The sequence below is a fragment of the Clarias gariepinus genome, chromosome 4 (assembly GCF_024256425.1).
Source record: "Clarias gariepinus isolate MV-2021 ecotype Netherlands chromosome 4, CGAR_prim_01v2, whole genome shotgun sequence".
In the NCBI taxonomy this organism is placed as follows: Eukaryota; Metazoa; Chordata; class Actinopteri; order Siluriformes; family Clariidae; genus Clarias; species Clarias gariepinus.
The window spans coordinates 3,150,001-3,168,504 of NC_071103.1; the positions used below are offsets into that span (position 1 = coordinate 3,150,001).

The window sequence follows — 18,504 nt, forward strand, 5'->3', positions numbered from 1 at the left end:
AAGATAAACACACACATCTTATCACTCGCCTTTTGTTGCAAAAAAAACCAAAAACTCATCCATACCAAAGATTTCGTAAATCTTGTAACAAAGCTCTATAAACGTTGAACATGTCCTTACAGAAAACCTGAAAGCATTTATTTTATGATATGTTTAGCATTATATCGTGTGGAGCTTGAAAAAAAAAAATTCAAGAGGCAGAAACAATCCAGAATTTTATTTTCATTGTTTAAAATGTATAATAACATAACAGGATTTGATAATAAATCCCATGGGCACAAAAATGTTCCACCGCAAGAGACTATTTACAAGAATGAAAATTAAACATAGATACCTCTCCTGATCGAACGGGACGACGGCTACGCTAACAGTGCTGCTCTGGAGTTTTGAAACATCGAAATGTATTTATTTATTTATTTATTTATCTATCTAATCTAGTTAGGTATTTATGTCTTTCTTCATTTTAGGTCAGATTTGTCAGATTTACTGCTGAACCAGTTATGGTCAGCGCTATTACATATCTATATATATAATATTTTTGAAAAGAAATGGGACAGAATGAACCTAGGATTAGAAATAGGCACTGTTAAACATTAACAGGTAATATATGAAAGAAAAAAAAAAAGAGGGGAAAAAAAGGTTCTTAGCTAAAACCATGCAGACACAGCACATGGCTCGGTAAACAACGATTTTTGATTGTTCGTTCATTTAAGTTCTCGTCTGCGTTATATTCGAGGAGCGTTACTTATGACTACTGCGTTCCCCCTTCGTCCTCTGTACATACGCCGTGCCGTATACAGTATGGCTACGATATTTAACAAGCAGGAGCATGGTGAACACGTCTCTATTCTACAGGGCGGTTAAGACGGGATTCATGAGTTTCCTCTAAAACAGAATGATTCGATTCTTTTGTCGAACAGTCCCAGGACGTTAACACAAATTTCCAACATTGCATCAGCTCGGAATAATAATGTTCTCTTTTTTTCTCCACAAAAATACAAAGTACAAATGGAAGCTATATCAGTTATGCGTGCGATATTGAGTTAAGCCAAAAAAACAAAACAAAAAACAAATAATAGTAAAATATAATAAAGGGAAAGGTGATTAAAGGTTTGAAAGCCAACACACATTGTATTTCATTGTATTTCTTTTTTTTAAGTAGTAAAGAAGGAAAGAGAAAGAAAGAAAGTGCTCTCGTCAGACGTGTAAAAAAATAATTTATACACCTCCTACGCGATCGGTCCGTCTAGACAGTCTGTATCATTTTTTTTTTTAGCGATGGCCTTTCTGTCCATCCTAAGAGCTTTTTTTTCTTATACAATTATCTGTCATTTGTTAAACGGCAGGCAGGCTGGGAGTATGACGGTGGCACACGCCGGTCCGGCTAGCGGCTCTGCTACCTCGCCTTCCAGTTCGGTCCACGTTCCTTTCTCCGGGCTGTAGCAGATGGTGGACGACTTGTAGGCTCCCTGAAACCGAAACAAATCAAATAGTGAATAATAAAAAACTAAAAAATGATAAGCCAAATTTGTATTTGTTTACAGCACAAAGTAAGAAATGAACCACTTGGGGGCCTGCTCTGATAGAACAAGAATCAACAACGGGTCAGTTATTGTTTTTCCATTTTCCAATAACAGCACATGCGAAAGTTTCCACGTGGTGCTTTCTCACCCATTACAGTTTTGTGTTAATTGAAGGACATTACTGTAAGTATCTCAAGGGTGTTTCTGTTAACATCTTGCCAGGCGTTGGTTGTAATTACCATGCTCCAGCTGTAGCCTCCGACCAGATAAATGCTGTCATCCAGCACGGCACAGCCCGGACCGCTGCGGCCCTCCAGGATGGGCGTCTGCAGGATGTTCCACTGATCTCCTTTAGGGTCATAACATTCCACCAACATTACATCCAGATGGGAGAATCCTACAGGACAAGACAGAAAGGATTATGGTTTTGTAGAAAGAAACAGCACGTAATTTTCTTTCACTTCACAGAGATTCTCTTTATTAAACCTTATGTGTTTTTGCTTTTACGGGACTCGATTCGGCAAGTGCTAATGCTGCTGTTGGAAGCTACTTTAAATCATGGGTCCTGTGTTTTTGTTTTGATGATTTAACATGTATTTAACGAAATCTCATTTGCGCTTACAACCTCAACTCCTTGACAAAACACTGTTCTCGATCAGGTGACTGCCAGGAAGACCACAATGCCAGGCTGGACATCCTATAGTACAGTGGAGTCCAATTTGTCCAATAGCGTCCTACAGGTGTCTGCTTTAGTGCCGGTTTCCCTCAGGTTTGTGCTATCCTGACTTACTGTGTGTAACCGGAATATGTGGACTACCCCATGGTTGTTTTTTCCATTGTTTTTTTTCCATTCCGTTTTTTTCATTGTTGTCAGTCCACTGACAGCACAGAGTACGAGGGTAAAGCTGATAGTATGGCTCCACACACCATGCACCAATGCATGGCAAACATACAGCACACATAGCCTCAGGGAGACCAGGGTGAGATCGACAGAGCGACTCCCTGCACCTCGCTACACTAACACGCCAATAGCTTAGTCCTTCTTTAAGTCCTGCTTAAAGTCAACAAGGCAACCTCCACAGCCTCACTCACACCCCTGCTACCAGCTCAGTGTCCTATGGAGGTCAACCTGGTAATCTCCACGGCCCAGCACTGCATAAAGGTCACCAAGGTGGCCTCCCATTCCAGGTCCCAATAACGCTATGTTCTTTTCCAGTCATGCCCTCTTGGGCTTGACCCATGCCTTGTTCTTCTCAAATTATGTCCACCCTAATCCAGCCCTGATTTACCCAAGCCATACCCCGCCCAGCCTGACTTATGGTTTCAGCCATACCCCCTAGGTTTAAAGGCATCATACTAATACCACTGCCTGGTTTTCAAAATGTCAAGCTAGAGGATAGCATGCTAGCTCCAGTGGCAGATTTTGATGATGCTGTGCTCTTCCTGCCAGCTGGCTTTGATAATGTTGTTCTTCTTCTCCTGCTGGCTTTGATGATGTCATGCTCACTATGCCAGCTGGATTTTATGATGCCTTCAGAGACCCGCGTGGTAGTCTCTTCTGGGCCGAGCGCTAGCCCTGTCCCAGGCGTTTTCTCCACCCGAAAGATGGCCCGAGAGATGGCCCAAGCTCCACCCTAGCCAAGTACACCAACACCAATCTGAAGCCCATGTTAAGTTTCAATTTCTAGAAATAAGAATAAATTTAAAAAGTGTAAGTGTGTTGCCAAATGTCTGTATTATAAGTGTAATAAAATACTTTGGGATGTGATGTTATAGGAAATTAACTCTTTATCAAACACGCCTTAATTACTTTCCTTTAACAGCAAGTCCTGGCATTGGAACTTATTTTCCCTTAACTTGTTTTGGATGGTTTTTGTAATGTTTAATATGTCTCATAGGCATGTTACCTTTTAAATGATTTCCACCAATAGCATAGAGGCGATCGTTCATGACGGCAAGTGCATGTATAGCACGTTTAGTGTTCATGTCTTGTTTCCTGGCCCACACGTCCATCACCGGGTCATAGCAGTACAGCCAGGACACGTACTCGCCATTATGGACTCCACCTGTATATCATATTTCATATACATGAAAACAAACAAATAAATGCTGTGATATTCCATATTTATAATAGGAATTATAAATGAGAAATAAATTTTGTAGGGATATATGACATGAAAATTTAACATGTAATAGGAAGCTTTTTGAAGGAATTTTGGTGTGAGCTTAGGACAAACTCACCTGAAATGTAGATTTTCCCATTATGGACGGCACCGGCGTGGGCTGCGAGAGGTTGGGGAAGAGACGAAACATAGTTCCATTCGTTAGTCTCCAGGTTATACGCCTCCACACTGGACAGGTAGCCTGTCTCGTTCCTTCCTCCGATGACGTAAAGGTGCTTATCAAGACAACACGCAAAGAAACTCGCTCTCCTGAGGAACAGAGTGTCATGTCTTTATGGTACTGTAGGCATGGGAGAAACTGAACCTGACATTTGTACTTTGTAAACTGTACCTTTCCTGCATTGGAGGCAGCTGGATCCAGCTGTTGAATCTCGGGTCGTATCGGCTTACAAAATTAGTGCTGTGTTTGCCTGCAGGGGGATCAGAATTGATTTACATACACCGATTGTTTTTTGTACTGGTTGAACAATAATTCATTTCTATGTTCAATATTTTACCATTTGGGTTCCACTGGTCCTCTCCACCCAGTAGCAGAAGGAAGTTCTCCACTTCTACAACACAATGGTGAGCGCTGTTGTAAGGCATTACTGCAAAACAAAGAGAACACAAAGAACGATTGTGAACAACGCTGTGAAATTTTTAGGTCTGATTAGTTATAATTTCAGTTTTGACGTTTTTAATGAGTTGTGTGTTGCTATTAAACCAACATAAACATTTAAGTATTATTCACGGAATGAGTCTCCAGTTTTAACAGTTAGAAATGTCAACTTTACACTTCCCATATTGCCATATTGTTGTAGCAAATAGTAAAATTCTATAGCTAAAACATAGTTGTTCATAGATTAGCATATTTAAAAAAAAACCCACCACATTAATCTGTCTTTAACGGTACATTTCGATTACGCGCCTCCGTCTAAAGTGACCCTTTTGGAATAGAGAGAAATGGTTTCAAGGCGGCAGTCATAATGAACACGATCATGTTCACTCAATAAATCTCTGGCCCGTGCCACCGCTGCGTAAATCAGTCATACGTTAAGAGCCACCTGTCTGTCTCTATCATTCATCTCCACTGTCACCTCTCCGCTGCCTGATGGATCGCCGTGGCTGGCAAAATAGACAGCCTTGAATCGCACTTCTTTCATTGACCAATTCCGCAAAGTACTGCGAGTACCACGTCGGAGCTACAGCCTGGCAAGGTAATACAACTTTATCTGAAAGGGGTCTGCGAGGTGCCTGCTGGAGCAGAGGATACAGTAACTCAATTCAATTTCATCTGTATAGCACTTTTAACAATTGACATTGTCGCAAAGCAGCTTTACACAATCAAAGGAACTATTTAAGTTTGTATGAGATGTGAACATGAGCTGGTAATAGGAAGAAACCTTGAGAGGAACCAGACTCAATAGGGAACCCATCCTCATCTGGGTGAAATGGATATACATCATACTGTACTGTGTGGGACTGGAAGTTCAGTATAACAGGAGATGTGTTTAAATTAAACTGAGTCCAGTTCGTTATTGAAGGCTCAGGTAGACTGTAAAAAAATCCAGTCCTGAACTATCAAGCGACTGAAGTCACAAATTTTCAGAGAACAGCTGTCCTTATTAGCCGAGGACAGGTCCGTCTTCATAGACAAGTGGAACCGTCCCCAGGCACAACATGCATCCCAGGCGGACCACACAAGGGATCCAAGCGACGAGATCTCCAACCAGGAGCGGGACAACAGTACAAGTCAGACAGCTCCAGGGGGCAGAGGGGGTCTGGATCACTGGCAGCTCACACCAAACTCTACTTTAAAACATGCAGAATGGTCATCTTTTAAATCTATAAACTGATATCAAATAGGATCTGAGCCAGGAGAGGGCTGTTCCCTTAATAACTACTACATTTTCTAATCTGTGAAGAAGAATACGATGATCGATGGTGTCAAAAGCTGCACTGAGGTCGAGTAATACAAGCATAGTTACACAACCCTGATCAGAGGCCAATAGGAGGTCATTTACTACTTTAACGAGCGCTGTCTCTGTACTGTGATGAGGCCTAAATCCTGACTGATACAGTTCATGTATGCCATTTCTATGTATATATGAGCATAGCTGCTCCGCTACTATCTTTTCCAGAATCTTAGAGATAAAGGGAAGGTTTGATATTGGTCTGTAACTGGACAGCTGACAGGGGTCGAGGTCAGGTTTCTTAATTATTGGTTTAATAACTGCTAATTTAAAAGATTTTGGAACATAACCAATGCTGAGTGAAGAATTAATTATTCTCAACAGGGGTTCTGTTATTGCTGGTACTATCTGTTTAAAAAAATGTGTCGGTACAGGATCTAATATACAGGTTGATGAATTTGAAGAAGAGATGAGTGAAATTAGTTCATTCTCTTCAAGGGGAGTAAAGTATTCTAGGTTCTGGTCTGACATGGCTAGATTAACATCTGCATCAATTACATTGTTCGGTTTCAAAACCTCAATTTTATGCCTAATATTTACAATTTTATTATTAAAAAAGTTCATGAAGTCCTCACTATTGCATGATGTTGTTGTGGAGATTTCTGCAGTAGTCTTATTTCTGGTTAATTTGGCTACAGCATTAAATAAGAATCTAGTATTATTTTTGTTATTTTCTATAAAAGTGGAGAGATATGTTGATCTAGCTACACTAAGAGCTTTTCTATAGTTCAGGATGCTCTCCTTCCATGCTTTGACACCATTTACGTTCTAATTTCCGAGCGGTCTGTTTTAAAGTGCGTGTGTGATCGTTATACCAGGGAGCGAGTTTCTTACCGGTAATCATTTTTCTTTTAACTGGAGCTACATTATCTAAGGTGTAACGGAACGTCGACTCTAAATATTCAGTCGCCTGATCGAGTTCTGTGGGGTCAGACGGTGATCTAATCGAAGTTGGGAACTCTGGGAGATTACTGATAAAACTCTGTTTGGTAGTTGATGTGACTGTACGTTTCATACGGTAGCGCGGCGCTGTGCGTACATTATTACTGTGACACACTTTAATCGAGACAAGATAGTGATCTGATATAACTTCAGACTGTGGAATTGTAAAATAAATTTCTTATACTTAATCCAAAAATATTATTAAATCTAAAGTGTGACCTGCTTTATGAGTGGGTCCTACTACACACTGATATTTGTAGCTACACTTGTTATGTTACTATAGAAACCTTCAAATGAATTTAATTCGTGTCCGTGTTTTTGTACAATAGTCAAATTATCATTGTGAATAACTGCGACGCCTTCTCCTCTACCAGTTAACGAGGCTGGTGTATGTAGCTGTATCCAGGAGGACTAGCTTCATTTAGAGCCACATACTCGTCCTGTTTAATCCAGGTTTATGAGTAAATCAAACTCCTGATCCGTGATAATTTCATTAACTATAACTGCTTTAGATGCGTGAGATCTAATATTTAACAGTCCTAGCTTCAGATCAGAGGTGCCGGCTGTGTATTCAATGTGCTCAGAATTTTTTGACTTTATGTTAATTAAATTACTAAAACAGACTTTCTGAGTTTTTCTACATTTTTGTTTAGCTCGGGGAACAAACACAGTCTCAATATGATGAACCCTGAGTGACGACTCTATGCAGCTAGCAGACGGTTGGTTTAGCCTGTCTGTCTGCTCCCTGGCCTGGGCTCTGGTTTGTCACCGATTAACTAGGCCTCTTCTGAGACTATGAGCTATACTACAGGAAATGAGAGCAGCACCTTCCCGAGTGGGATGGACACCATCCCGCCCTAACAGGCCAGTTTTGCCCTCAATGGTCTTCCAATTGTCCATAAATACCACATTATTTTTGGAGCACCACCTGGACATCCAGCGGTTCAGCAATCATAACCTGCTGTAAGTTATGTCACCACGTCTCATTGGGATGGGACCAGAGCATATTACTAACCTCTAAAGGCGTATATCATTCACTACAGCATGTACAACTATCTTAGAGAACCTGTGCTGTCCTAGAGCCCTAAGATTACCTGCTATGTCCGGTGCTCTGGCTCCCGGGATACACCTAACCACTGCTGCTGGCGCCCCTAAAAGGCCTGGCTAATTTCACATGTCTCAGTATAGAGTCGCCTATAACCAGAGCTCTTTCAAGTTTCTCACTGGGTGCATCACTTAGGAGAGCAAACCTGTTGGACACGTGAAGCGCAGAGGAAGTGTGCTCCAGTGGGCTAGCCTCAGCGTCAGCTTTGGCTGAACGAGTATGCCGCCGAGTCGTCACAAACTCGCCCCACTGTGGGGGCTCTAATGCCGGAGTCGAGGGCACTGTTAGCACTGTCGCCTTGCATCTCCAGGGTCCGGGTTCGATTCCCGTCTCTGTGTGCCTGGAGTTTGCATGTTCTCCCCGTGCTTGGTGGGTTTCCTCCGGGAACTCCAGTTTCCTTCCACAGTCCAAGGACATGTAGGTAAGGTTAATTGGTGTACTCAAATTGCCCGCAGTGTGTGTGAATGTGTTTATGTCTTTGTGCCCTGCGATGGATTGGCGCCCTGTCCAGGGTGTACCCCGCCTTGTGCCCTAAGTCTCCTGGGATAGGCTCCAGGCCTTCTGCAACCCTGAATACAGGATTAAGCAGTAATGACGATGAGAGAGAGAGTATAAAAAGAAAAGCAGGATAATTTAAATGCTGATACAAACAAACAAGGAACTTTTGCGGTTACAATACGAAAACAGGAAGCTACGCTAAAGTCTGACACTGATAGGGTAGCTACTGTATAAGGCATCTAATTAAAAAAACAGACCAAGGAAACGAGAAATAAATATGGGGAGTGATTATACGACTGGCTCTAGTGCCTTGTGAAAAGTGTATGTAGTGTTTTTTGAATAAATGAGCAATAGGGTTTAATGTAGAATTGGCAAATATGCAATATCTGATTAACTAGAATGCATCCTAATAAGAATAAAGACATTCTTATTATTTTTGTTGTTTTGTTATAATTATTAAGAATCATTAATTAGACCTATTTGTTAACTTAAAATGTTTGTTAATTAAATCTGTACTTTTGGTTAAGATATTTATACTTTCAAAATGTCAAGATCATAATATTAACATGTATTAACATAAAGAAATTTTAGAGAGTATTTGTGAAAATATGCTACTTTTCCACATGATTGTCAGAAGTTTCAGGATCAAATAAGATTAATTTTTAAATATCTTTTGTTAGCTTTGTATTTATGCTATCACTGCGTCCGTTTTTATTTGTGCACAGAACCTTATGGACAGACTCACTCCTGTGTAGGATAATTACAAATCTTGTCCCTTGATAAAATCAAATCAAATGATATTTCAGTACTCAATGGTGTCCTGTTACATATCTAATGGCGAAATTTTACAGATGTGAAAAAAAAAAAAGATGCGAAACAGCAGATGTTAACCAAAGGCAAAATTCCCTTAAGGCAGTTAGCTTCTTTAAACAGGACTTTTAAATGTATAAATGTACTAAATCAGTGCAATTACAGGAATTAATTCATTTCTAGTACAAAAAAGGAACATAATTAAAAATAAATCTTAAAAGCTAAAGCATCAGCACAAGATTGTTTGTGGGAGGAAAATTTGGAAAACTGCAGTTTTCGCCGGAATGCCTGTTTGTGCGTGCATCCAGGTTTCCTGTCAGTCTTTTTACTGACACGCCCCTAAATCCCTCTTTCCTCAAACAAAACGTTACTCCCATGGCACTCTCATTCAACAAGTAGAATTTCACAAACCAGACAGCAAACATTTTTATGGTGTTATAAATCCTAAAGCCAAACTTACCTAAGGTAACTAACTAAAACTTTCCCCAACGTCAAAAGTCTTAAATCAGTTTTTCATCAATCAATAATCCAATCAATACAAAATAATATTTTATATTATATTGAATTAAAGGGATTTTTTAAAATAAATATTAATTTCTTTTAAAAAAAAATTATAATTTGTTGCTTTGGAAAAAGAGATCCACTTAGTTGATTACTCAGCAATTAGCTTAGCTCAAGATCCTGAGTTCATTTGCCCCCTAGTGGAAGAAAATTGACTAACATGTTTTTACTTTACTTTTTTTTTTTTTTTTGTCAAATAAATTATGGTCCAAATTTAAATTTAAACATGGATCTATTTCATGGGCAGGATTCCAGCCTTTATCAGACGGTTTCAGGGCCATGGGTTTATGTTTCACACCCCATGATTTGTGGCTAAAACATGAACACCATCACACATCTCGTTAAACTTCGTTGGCCTCGTTGATGCTATGTGTACATGGGCAGGAATGGGACGCAGGGTCAACTCATGACCTGTGCCACTTCACCTGCTTACCCTCCATCACCTGATTTTTGTTTTGGATAACACACCTACAAGGCCAGAGATTTCATTTACTGTACACACAAACCTTCTAAGCTAAATTTGGCGTACACTTTAATATTATATTCAGATATCTGGTATATCTGTGACCTTTAAAATGAAGGCATTAAACCCACCATATTCACCAATCATTAATGAACTAGTCATTAACTGTTCGCTGATGAAGAAGACTTCCTCGGCTTATGTTGGGGTGGATAGCAATTTGAGTACACTAGATGGCACTCACTCCTTTATGTAAAAGGAAGATAAGTCAGAGATGCCATCATGTCTGTCACAAACATCATCAGCGGAGATGGGTGGTGTTTTTTGTTTGTTTCTTTCTTTTCTTTTCTTTTTTTTTTTTAAAAAAAGCACAAATTACAATATGTTCTCCTCTTTTGAGTGGTAGAGTCAGGAGTTGATGTTGAATTTGTATTACAATGTAATTTTTGTTTGAAATGTAGAAATATTAAATCTGTAAAGCATATAAAACAATAATATTTGCTTCAAATGTCTTTTCAGCAACATTATGCATTTTAATACAGCCCGTGACTAAAAACTAGCCTGCCTTCGCCAAAAGAAATCCTACTTACTATATTCATGTATTTCTGTTTTTACTCTGTGATACTAAAGCACCTAGCTTGCTAACCATGATTGCTATCTGTTCATTTACATGCTTTTAAGGCAGCTAGCTTGCTAAAAATGATTGGTGTCTCTTGACTTTGTCATGTTTTTAAAGGCCCGTGGCGTGCTAAATAATTTCTTAATAAAGAGGCAACTAATTTGCTAACAATGTTTGCTGTCTGGTTAAGTCATTTACTAAATTTTAAGTAAGGTAGCTTGTTAATTTTTTAAATTTCATTCATTTTTCTTCACATATCCTAAAGGTGTGTCTTCACTTTCTATAAATGTTTTTAAGGCAGCCAGTTTGCTTAAAAGAAGAAGAAGAAATAAATATTGCTTTGTGTCTGGTTGTTCAATTTGTCCATTTCTCTTCGATTTTTTTTATTTTTATTAAGGCAGCTAGCTTGCTTGCTAACCATATTTGTTGTCAATTTCTTCCTGCTTGCAATGCAGCTGTGTTGCTAAAAAAAAATGTCTGTTTACTTTCTGTAAATGTTTTTTTTTTTTTTTTTACCTTGCTGAAATGTTTGTTCACATTTTTCACACATTTCTGAGGCAGCTAGCTTGCTCAATATTTTTGTTTGTTTCTGTACACTTTGTTCAAATGTTAAAAGACAGCTAGTTTGCTAACAATGTTTGTTTGATGTCTGTTCACTTCCTTCACTTATATTAGGACATTTAGCTCACTAATAATGATTGTTTGATATCTGTTCATGTTTTTACACGTATTTAAAGCAGCTAGCTTACTAACACTGTTTCATGTCTGTTAACATTCTCCTTTTTAAAGCAGCTAGCTTGCTAACAATGTATGATATTGAGTCAGATTCTTCAGATGTTTATAAGTAATTAGCTCACTAACGATGATTATTTTGTGTCTGGTCAAATTCTGCCTGTTTTTGTTCTTTGTTGTGTTTTCTAGTCCAACTAGCATGCTAGCAATGTGTGTGTAATGGCTGGTCATTTTCTTCATGCGATTTTACGGCAGCTAGCTTGCTAACAGTGTTTGTTTGGAGTCTATTAAGGCTACTAGTATTAGCTGTCTTGTTTGCTAACAGCAGGTCTTTGGCTTAAGCTACACTCCAGAGGATCTGGTCACTCCTTTTTTGTTTTGTTTCTTGTATGTTTTTTTTTCTTTTTTTGCTAGCTAGTTTGCTAGTCTAGTCTCTGTATAATCCGCTTTATTTGCTAAAGGGCTTTACAACTTATAACTTACCAGCCTCTGTATTTTTTTTCTTTTGAAGTTAATAAAGCGAGCAAAACAACACAACCCGTCAAGTTAATGAGAAACCACAAAGTGTAAACTCCTCTGTCCTGAAGATGTCAGATAACTTAGGTACCATTACAAAGTGCTGACACTGGAGACTTACAGAAACATTTGTAAACCCTTTTCTGTAGAAGGGCTGTTACTACAGATAAAGTACTGATATGAAAAAAATGAATCAATACCTGAATCAATATATTTCTACTAGAGAAGTCTCTAGATACTCTAGATAGTCCTCTATATACACACTGGCACTTTAACTACATGATAATAAATTAAGGATGATTTTGCAATTTAGACATTTTGACCCGCCATGGGCCATTTGACACTTGAGGAGACAAATTATCTTCTAACAGCTTGACCCTTTATATGTTAAACTCATATAGCTAATTCTATACTGAATGTCTGAGTACTCTGGAAATAATGTTCATGGTTCCTATGGGCAAAGCTGTTTTTAATGGGTGTAGATATACTGCCATGGATTTGTCATTATGCAACGAGGTGTCGTTTTATATGTTTCTCTGCCTTGAGGTGATGAAATGTATAATATACAAAATGGTGGCTATGTTGGGATTTAAACATGTAAGGCATTAATGGTACAGGAAAATAATCCATGACAGGTAGATAGACTTAAAATTATTATAGTCATAAAATTGCTTTTCAGCAACAGCAGCTCCTGAAGTGTTTTATTTCTCTTAAACTGCAGAAATTAACCACATTTGTACATATTAATTTATGTATATCATGTTGCTTTATTTACATTTAATGTTCCAGTGAGGGAGAACTTAATGTTACTGCTTGACAGTTGACGTTTATGATGTTCTGACACTGGAGACTCCTTCCATTAATGTTAAATAAAATATCTCCTTACATAAAACTTCACAATTATATGCACTAATTTAGCTGATTTCGATTAATTACATTAAACATAATAATGTATAACCATGAGAAGGAGTCTCCAGTCAGGAACATCTGCAGGACAAAAAAAAGGTTGGATACAGATGTTTAAAAGACTAAAAACAGGAACTAGTGAACATTCCATACCATTGACTACACTAAAAAAAAGTATGAGGTGTTTTTTGATAATAAATACAAATGTATAATCACTGGCAGATTGCTGTGGTGTAAAAGCAATAAAACACTTCAAGATGTGCGTTTATAGGTGGTTGCCAGGTAACACGTTTCAACATGGTTTGTTTTCTTTTCCTCCTGTTCAGTTGAATGGTTATGGTATATTCACAAACCACAAATACAGTACACATTTTAATCTGTGATAGATTGTTTAATTGTCATGTCTTTACCTAAATGGAATCTGTCTGAGTGTGCGATGATCTGCTGATAAAGGCTCACAAAATTTCCGAATTAAAATTCATCTTGCTAATAGTGTGTTGCGTAAGAAAAAAGAAGAAGAAGAAACAAGAAGGGATGCCAGAGCTCCACAATAGTGTGAAGACATGTCACGCTCTGATTAATAAGTTACATTAAAAGCGATAGTGATACATCATTACCTCAAGCATCTAAGGAGTTCAAACTTTCTATTTTACCGCGGGATGAGTCTAGTGTTAAGATCACCAGGATCGATCTGGAAAGAAAAAAAAGAAACATTTCCAAGATGGAGATTAGGGCACTCACTTGTAAGGATCTTCCATGTCTTCTTTTCATCGTCGTAGTACTGCACTAGATTGCTGGGGAGGCGGTCAGGACCTGGAGGCAGTCCTCCAACCAGAAGCAGCATCCTTTTGTTGGAACGGATTCTGTAACATCAGAAGGTAGAAGCACAGGATACAGGAGGCAGAAAGACAGATTATTATATAGTGTGTAAATGTCTTATACAGTACATAGACAACTTTACCTTTCCTACCTTTTATTAGCAAATATTTCAACAATCTGGCATAGTTTTGTGCAATATATGAACAAATTTACTTTCAAATACTTAGAAAGTAAAAGTCCTACTATAGTGTTATGTGGTGTCTTTTAATAAAACCATAATCCTACGGGAAAATAATGAATATACTTACGACAGTATTTTTCGTCTTCTTTCCCTATTCCCAAAATGTTTATTTTGATTATCATTATTATTATGGTTATTATTTATTTAGTTAATTTTAACATACTTTTAAAGCGAGAGTGCAGCCTCTGGCAAAAGACACTAGTTTAATTAAATGAATAAAATTCAATAAAAAAAATAAATAAATAAAAGTGACATAGTAACATAATTAGCTAGTTAGCTAGAAAATACTGGTATAACCTAAGGTAGGGGAAGGGGGCATAAGGGGGTTATTATATACTTTAAAAGTGACCTTAAATGTAAAAAAGTACTATATAATATAACATAACATAACACAATTAGCTGGAAAAATTATAAAACAAAACATTGCGAAAGACAGTTTTAAGACAATATATTCCAAATCGGCCCAATAAATGTAAATGCAAAGTGAGGTGTAAGGTGAACGTTTAAAAACCTTAATACATACATCCTCGCTAAAAGTACAGTATGGTTTAATAATGATTACGATCAAGAGAGTCTCACAATGCTGGGAGTGTGTACTCTCGTGTGGCCATCCAGGTACAAGACATTTTTAAGCCAAGGCCAAAACTATAAGTTCATATCCAAAACAGAGCTCCAGAACGATGTGCAGACGAGGACGCATAAAAAACGCCATGATGTTTCTCGCTTTGGTATTACTAGAGAACCCTCAGAATAAGCAAATAAGCTTTCTTTTCATTGCAAATGAAATAGAACATAAACCTGTGGTGCACATAATGCAAAGCCTGGGGATCTGTGATTTCTTTTCCTTATATGTATCTTATTTGTACAGTGTTTACAAAGATGATCAACATTACCATGATCAACATTTATTATCGAGTTGTTTTGTTTTTGAGTATTATTAGCTCAGTTTAAATGGTAAATCCAAGCCTCGAGATCTCACAAACCAAACAAGCCAGCCTATAAATAAAGTTAACTTCAACCCTAATGTGTTCTGTCAGTGGAAAGGTCAGGAAGAAAAAGCGTTCTGGCTCTAATAAACAGAGAAAAATATTACTCAAAATAAGTCTGTACTGAGGAAGGCTGTGAAATATATATATATATATATATATATATATATATATATATATAGTTATGATTAATTAATTTTATATAAAATAAAAATTTCCCTTTTGTTCTGAAATTCTACTTTGCCACTGTGGTAAATTAGAAGTGATTTAGCACAAGTAAATAACTGTATATGTGTTCACTGTGTGTGAGGATGATGATGATGATGAGTGAACCTTCCTGGCTTTCTTCAGGGCAAATTTCTCTAACTCGTTCATAGACATCGAAACAAATGATCAGCACAGCCAACAGAGTAAAGCCATGCTTCCAATCAGTGCACCATCATGTTACGTAGATTAAATGCATTTCTGTTTAAACGAATGTCCTGACTACTTCCTCAACCGGTCTTGGTATGTGAGAATGACCTCATAGAAATCTCAACCAGGAAATGTTATATTATGAGCTGTCTAAATATTGCACATGGACCAAAGCTATATTATGAATATGAGAGAATGTTGGCATGATGGGCAGAGTGTTAAAGGCAGTATTTATATAATGTATTTGTATGTATTTAGTCAGTATGGTGTCAGCAGTATGCTATGGGCGGGATGTTATGGGGGCAATGTTATGGACGGTATATTGTACATACTGTAGTATGCTATGGGCAGTGTTTTATAAGCAGTATGTTGCATGGTACGTGGGACCGATGCTATGGGCACAATGCTATAGGGACGATGTTATGTGCAGGAGGTTATCAACAGTATATTATGGGCACGAGGTTACCACACTCTATGATTGAAGCATGCAGGTACCTGCTGGCTGTGGTCTGTCTGCAGTGCTGTCTGAAGGGCATCAGGTGGTAGTTCATGGCATCGAGCAGGAGCTTCTGGCACACGGGGTCGCTCCTCATGAAGTCTACCGACTGCACCCTCTCGACAAGCTCCGGGGCAGGGATGAGGGCGAAGCGCAGCCGCTTCATCAGGTCCGGCGCGTAGTGCATCCTGGTCTCGCGGTCGTGCTCCAGCCACAGGACGGACATCTGGAACAGGGCTAGCTCGGACTCGACGGGTGGCGGCAGCGCGTCCAGCATGGCGCACATCTCCTCGAAGTTGAGGAGCAGCACGTCCTCGACGAGGTACTTGTTGGCCAGCTTCTTGGTCTCGTCCAGGCCGTGCAGAGCAGCAATCTTGCAGATCTGCTTGTAGTTCTGGACGGAGATCTGGTCGTTGAGGAACTGCACACTGAGCTTGGTGACCTGTGGGATGTTCAGGATCTTGCTGACCGAGAGCACCTCCTCCACCGTGTCCAGCGAGAGCGTCACGTTGGCCGTGTACAGGTACTCGAGGACCAGACGGAGCCCGATGGACGAGCAGCCCTGCAGCACCAGGTTGCTGATGGAGCGCGGGCTGGCCAGGAGCTTCTCGTCCGGGGACGAGGACGGGGTTCCGCCGCTGCTCTGATCCTTCCCCGCGAGCGCCTCATTGCTGAGCCCGTGTGACGCAGAGAACAGGGACCTGAAGTACTGCGAGCAGGACGCGAGCACGGCTTTGTGGCAGTGGAACTGCTGTCCCTGGGCTGTGAGGGTCACGTCGCAGAAGAGCTGCTTCCTCCACAGCAGGTTGAGCCCGTGCAGCAGCGTGTCGCTGTGCGTCGGGTCAAACGTAGACGTCCGGTCGCCCGATCTGGACATGACTTGACGGGAGCCGCTCGCACCTCCTACAAGCAAACAACACCGGAGCCATTTATCTTCCTGACTTTCAGTCAACTCGAACAGCTTTTATTTTATCCAAAAAAAAAAAAATTGTTTTTTTCACCAGTCTTTGGTTAAGCCTATTTCTGCACGGACGAGATTAAAGACTAAAGACGCGTAATGGCGCGAGGAATCCAAACTGCTCCATAACGCAGGGCAAGGCATGCTCACTGTATAGACTCGGGGTTTGCTATCCGATCACGTTGCCACTCTCTCTCACACACACACACTTTCTCTCTCACTCCCTCTCTCTCTCCTACACACACACACACACACGCACACACACCACGTAGCCTACACAGACATTTACATTTACACTAGCTGTAGATAGATGTGCGCAAGATACAAAAGCAATTAGGCGACCATCATAACAAATCCGCGGCTGCGCCTTTCCCCCGTCGTTCCCCAAAGCCTGCTTGCGAGGGGAAATAAACACCGTAATAATATAATAACATTTTTATTTAAAAAAAAAAAAAAAAAAAAAAGCAAGCAAGAAAGAAATCTGCTTCTAATCGGCGTTTTGCTGCTGAACTTGAGCTGTATCCGTCCACATCCCGCGCGCAAAGGGATCCGGCTCCAGAAGGCGAGACAAACTTACCTTGAGTTTACGCGGAGAAAACAAAGTATCCCCAAGATCCTTAAGATGTGTGTATCCTCGCAGCACTTTGTCTTTGTTCTCGTCCTTTTTTTCCCCCCCTTTCTTCTTCTTCTTCTTCTTCTTTTAAAATCCACCCTTTCTTAACTACAGACTCGATGCGCAGGGAGCGTATTTCTGTTTCTTTCTTTATTACGCGTGATTTAAACTAAACTAAGAAGTGTGCTGAGTGCTGAGAAAGAAAGAGAAAGAGAGAGGGAGAGGGAGAGAAGGAGAGAGAACCGTGCTTTCTGCAAGAGAAGAAGAAGAAGAAGAAGAAATATACGTGTGACAAATTATGCTACCAAGAAACAACACATCATTATCCTTGGGCCTGGGGCTCAGTGAGTCGTAACGAGAGTAATAGGAAATCCACGGTTGGGGAGAGAAACGGTCGCGCATGGCCGGCGGAGAGAGACCATGCAGGGCTGTGGATGCTAGAGAGACGGGCAAAATTATGGCTCAAGGCTATTGTAAAAACTGTCGAGCGTAAATGACTGCGATTTCAAACATCTATGGAGAGAGAGGGGAGGAAAAAAGAAAAAAAGAGAGAGAAAAGACAAAAAAGAGTGAGTCTTTTTTTTTTTTTTTTTTTGCCTCGCCGTTATGGAGAGAACCGTCAAGTTTTAGTGCGCATTGCTAATTAGTCAATTTCTCTGTGCCTTCACAGCCCGACGGCTTTGCTGCTGAGCTGAAACTGCTAATTTCTGGGAGCAGCCTTTTTTTTGTTGGCTGAGAACGGGATGGATGAATGGCTTGTCTCGCACAAATGACAAAAAGCCCCTGCCTTAATCTCCATCGCCAAAATACCCCCCCCCCCTCCTACACACACACACACACACACACATGCACCCCACCACCACCTTGTCCCTCTCATCTCCCCCTTCTTTTCCAAAAGAGAGACACCTGAAGTCCTGCAAACTTTAGTCCTTCATCAGCATCAAACACCAAATCTATCTAGAAATACAATCCCAAATATTCATAATTACTTTGGGAGCAGCTATCCTGGCTAATTAAATGACTGCACTAATTTGACGCCTCCCAAAAAATATTTTTTCCCCCTCTTTGAAAATTATTATTAATATTTGCAGAAAATATGAGTGGTGGTCGTTATGGAATGTTTTATTCCTCTTACGCCGCAAAAAGGCTCAATAAAGAAGAGAAATTTTA

At 39.7% G+C, this 18,504-nt stretch overlaps 1 protein-coding gene across 1 annotated transcript; it reads right to left on the bottom strand.

The window, feature by feature from the left end:
* Window positions 1-242: 242 nt before the first annotated feature.
* klhl14 (kelch-like family member 14) lies at window positions 243-17,506 on the bottom strand. The gene is made up of 9 exons (XM_053494866.1): window positions 17,299-17,506; window positions 15,763-16,666; window positions 13,549-13,670; window positions 4,204-4,293; window positions 4,038-4,116; window positions 3,765-3,955; window positions 3,431-3,589; window positions 1,763-1,920; window positions 243-1,469 (listed from the first exon to the last, which is right to left on the bottom strand). The coding sequence occupies exons 2-9, from the start codon at window positions 16,638-16,640 to the stop codon at window positions 1,329-1,331; spliced, it is 1,818 nt and encodes a 605-aa protein (XP_053350841.1). The 5' UTR covers window positions 16,641-16,666; window positions 17,299-17,506; the 3' UTR covers window positions 243-1,328.
* Between the last annotated feature and the right edge of the window lie 998 nt (window positions 17,507-18,504).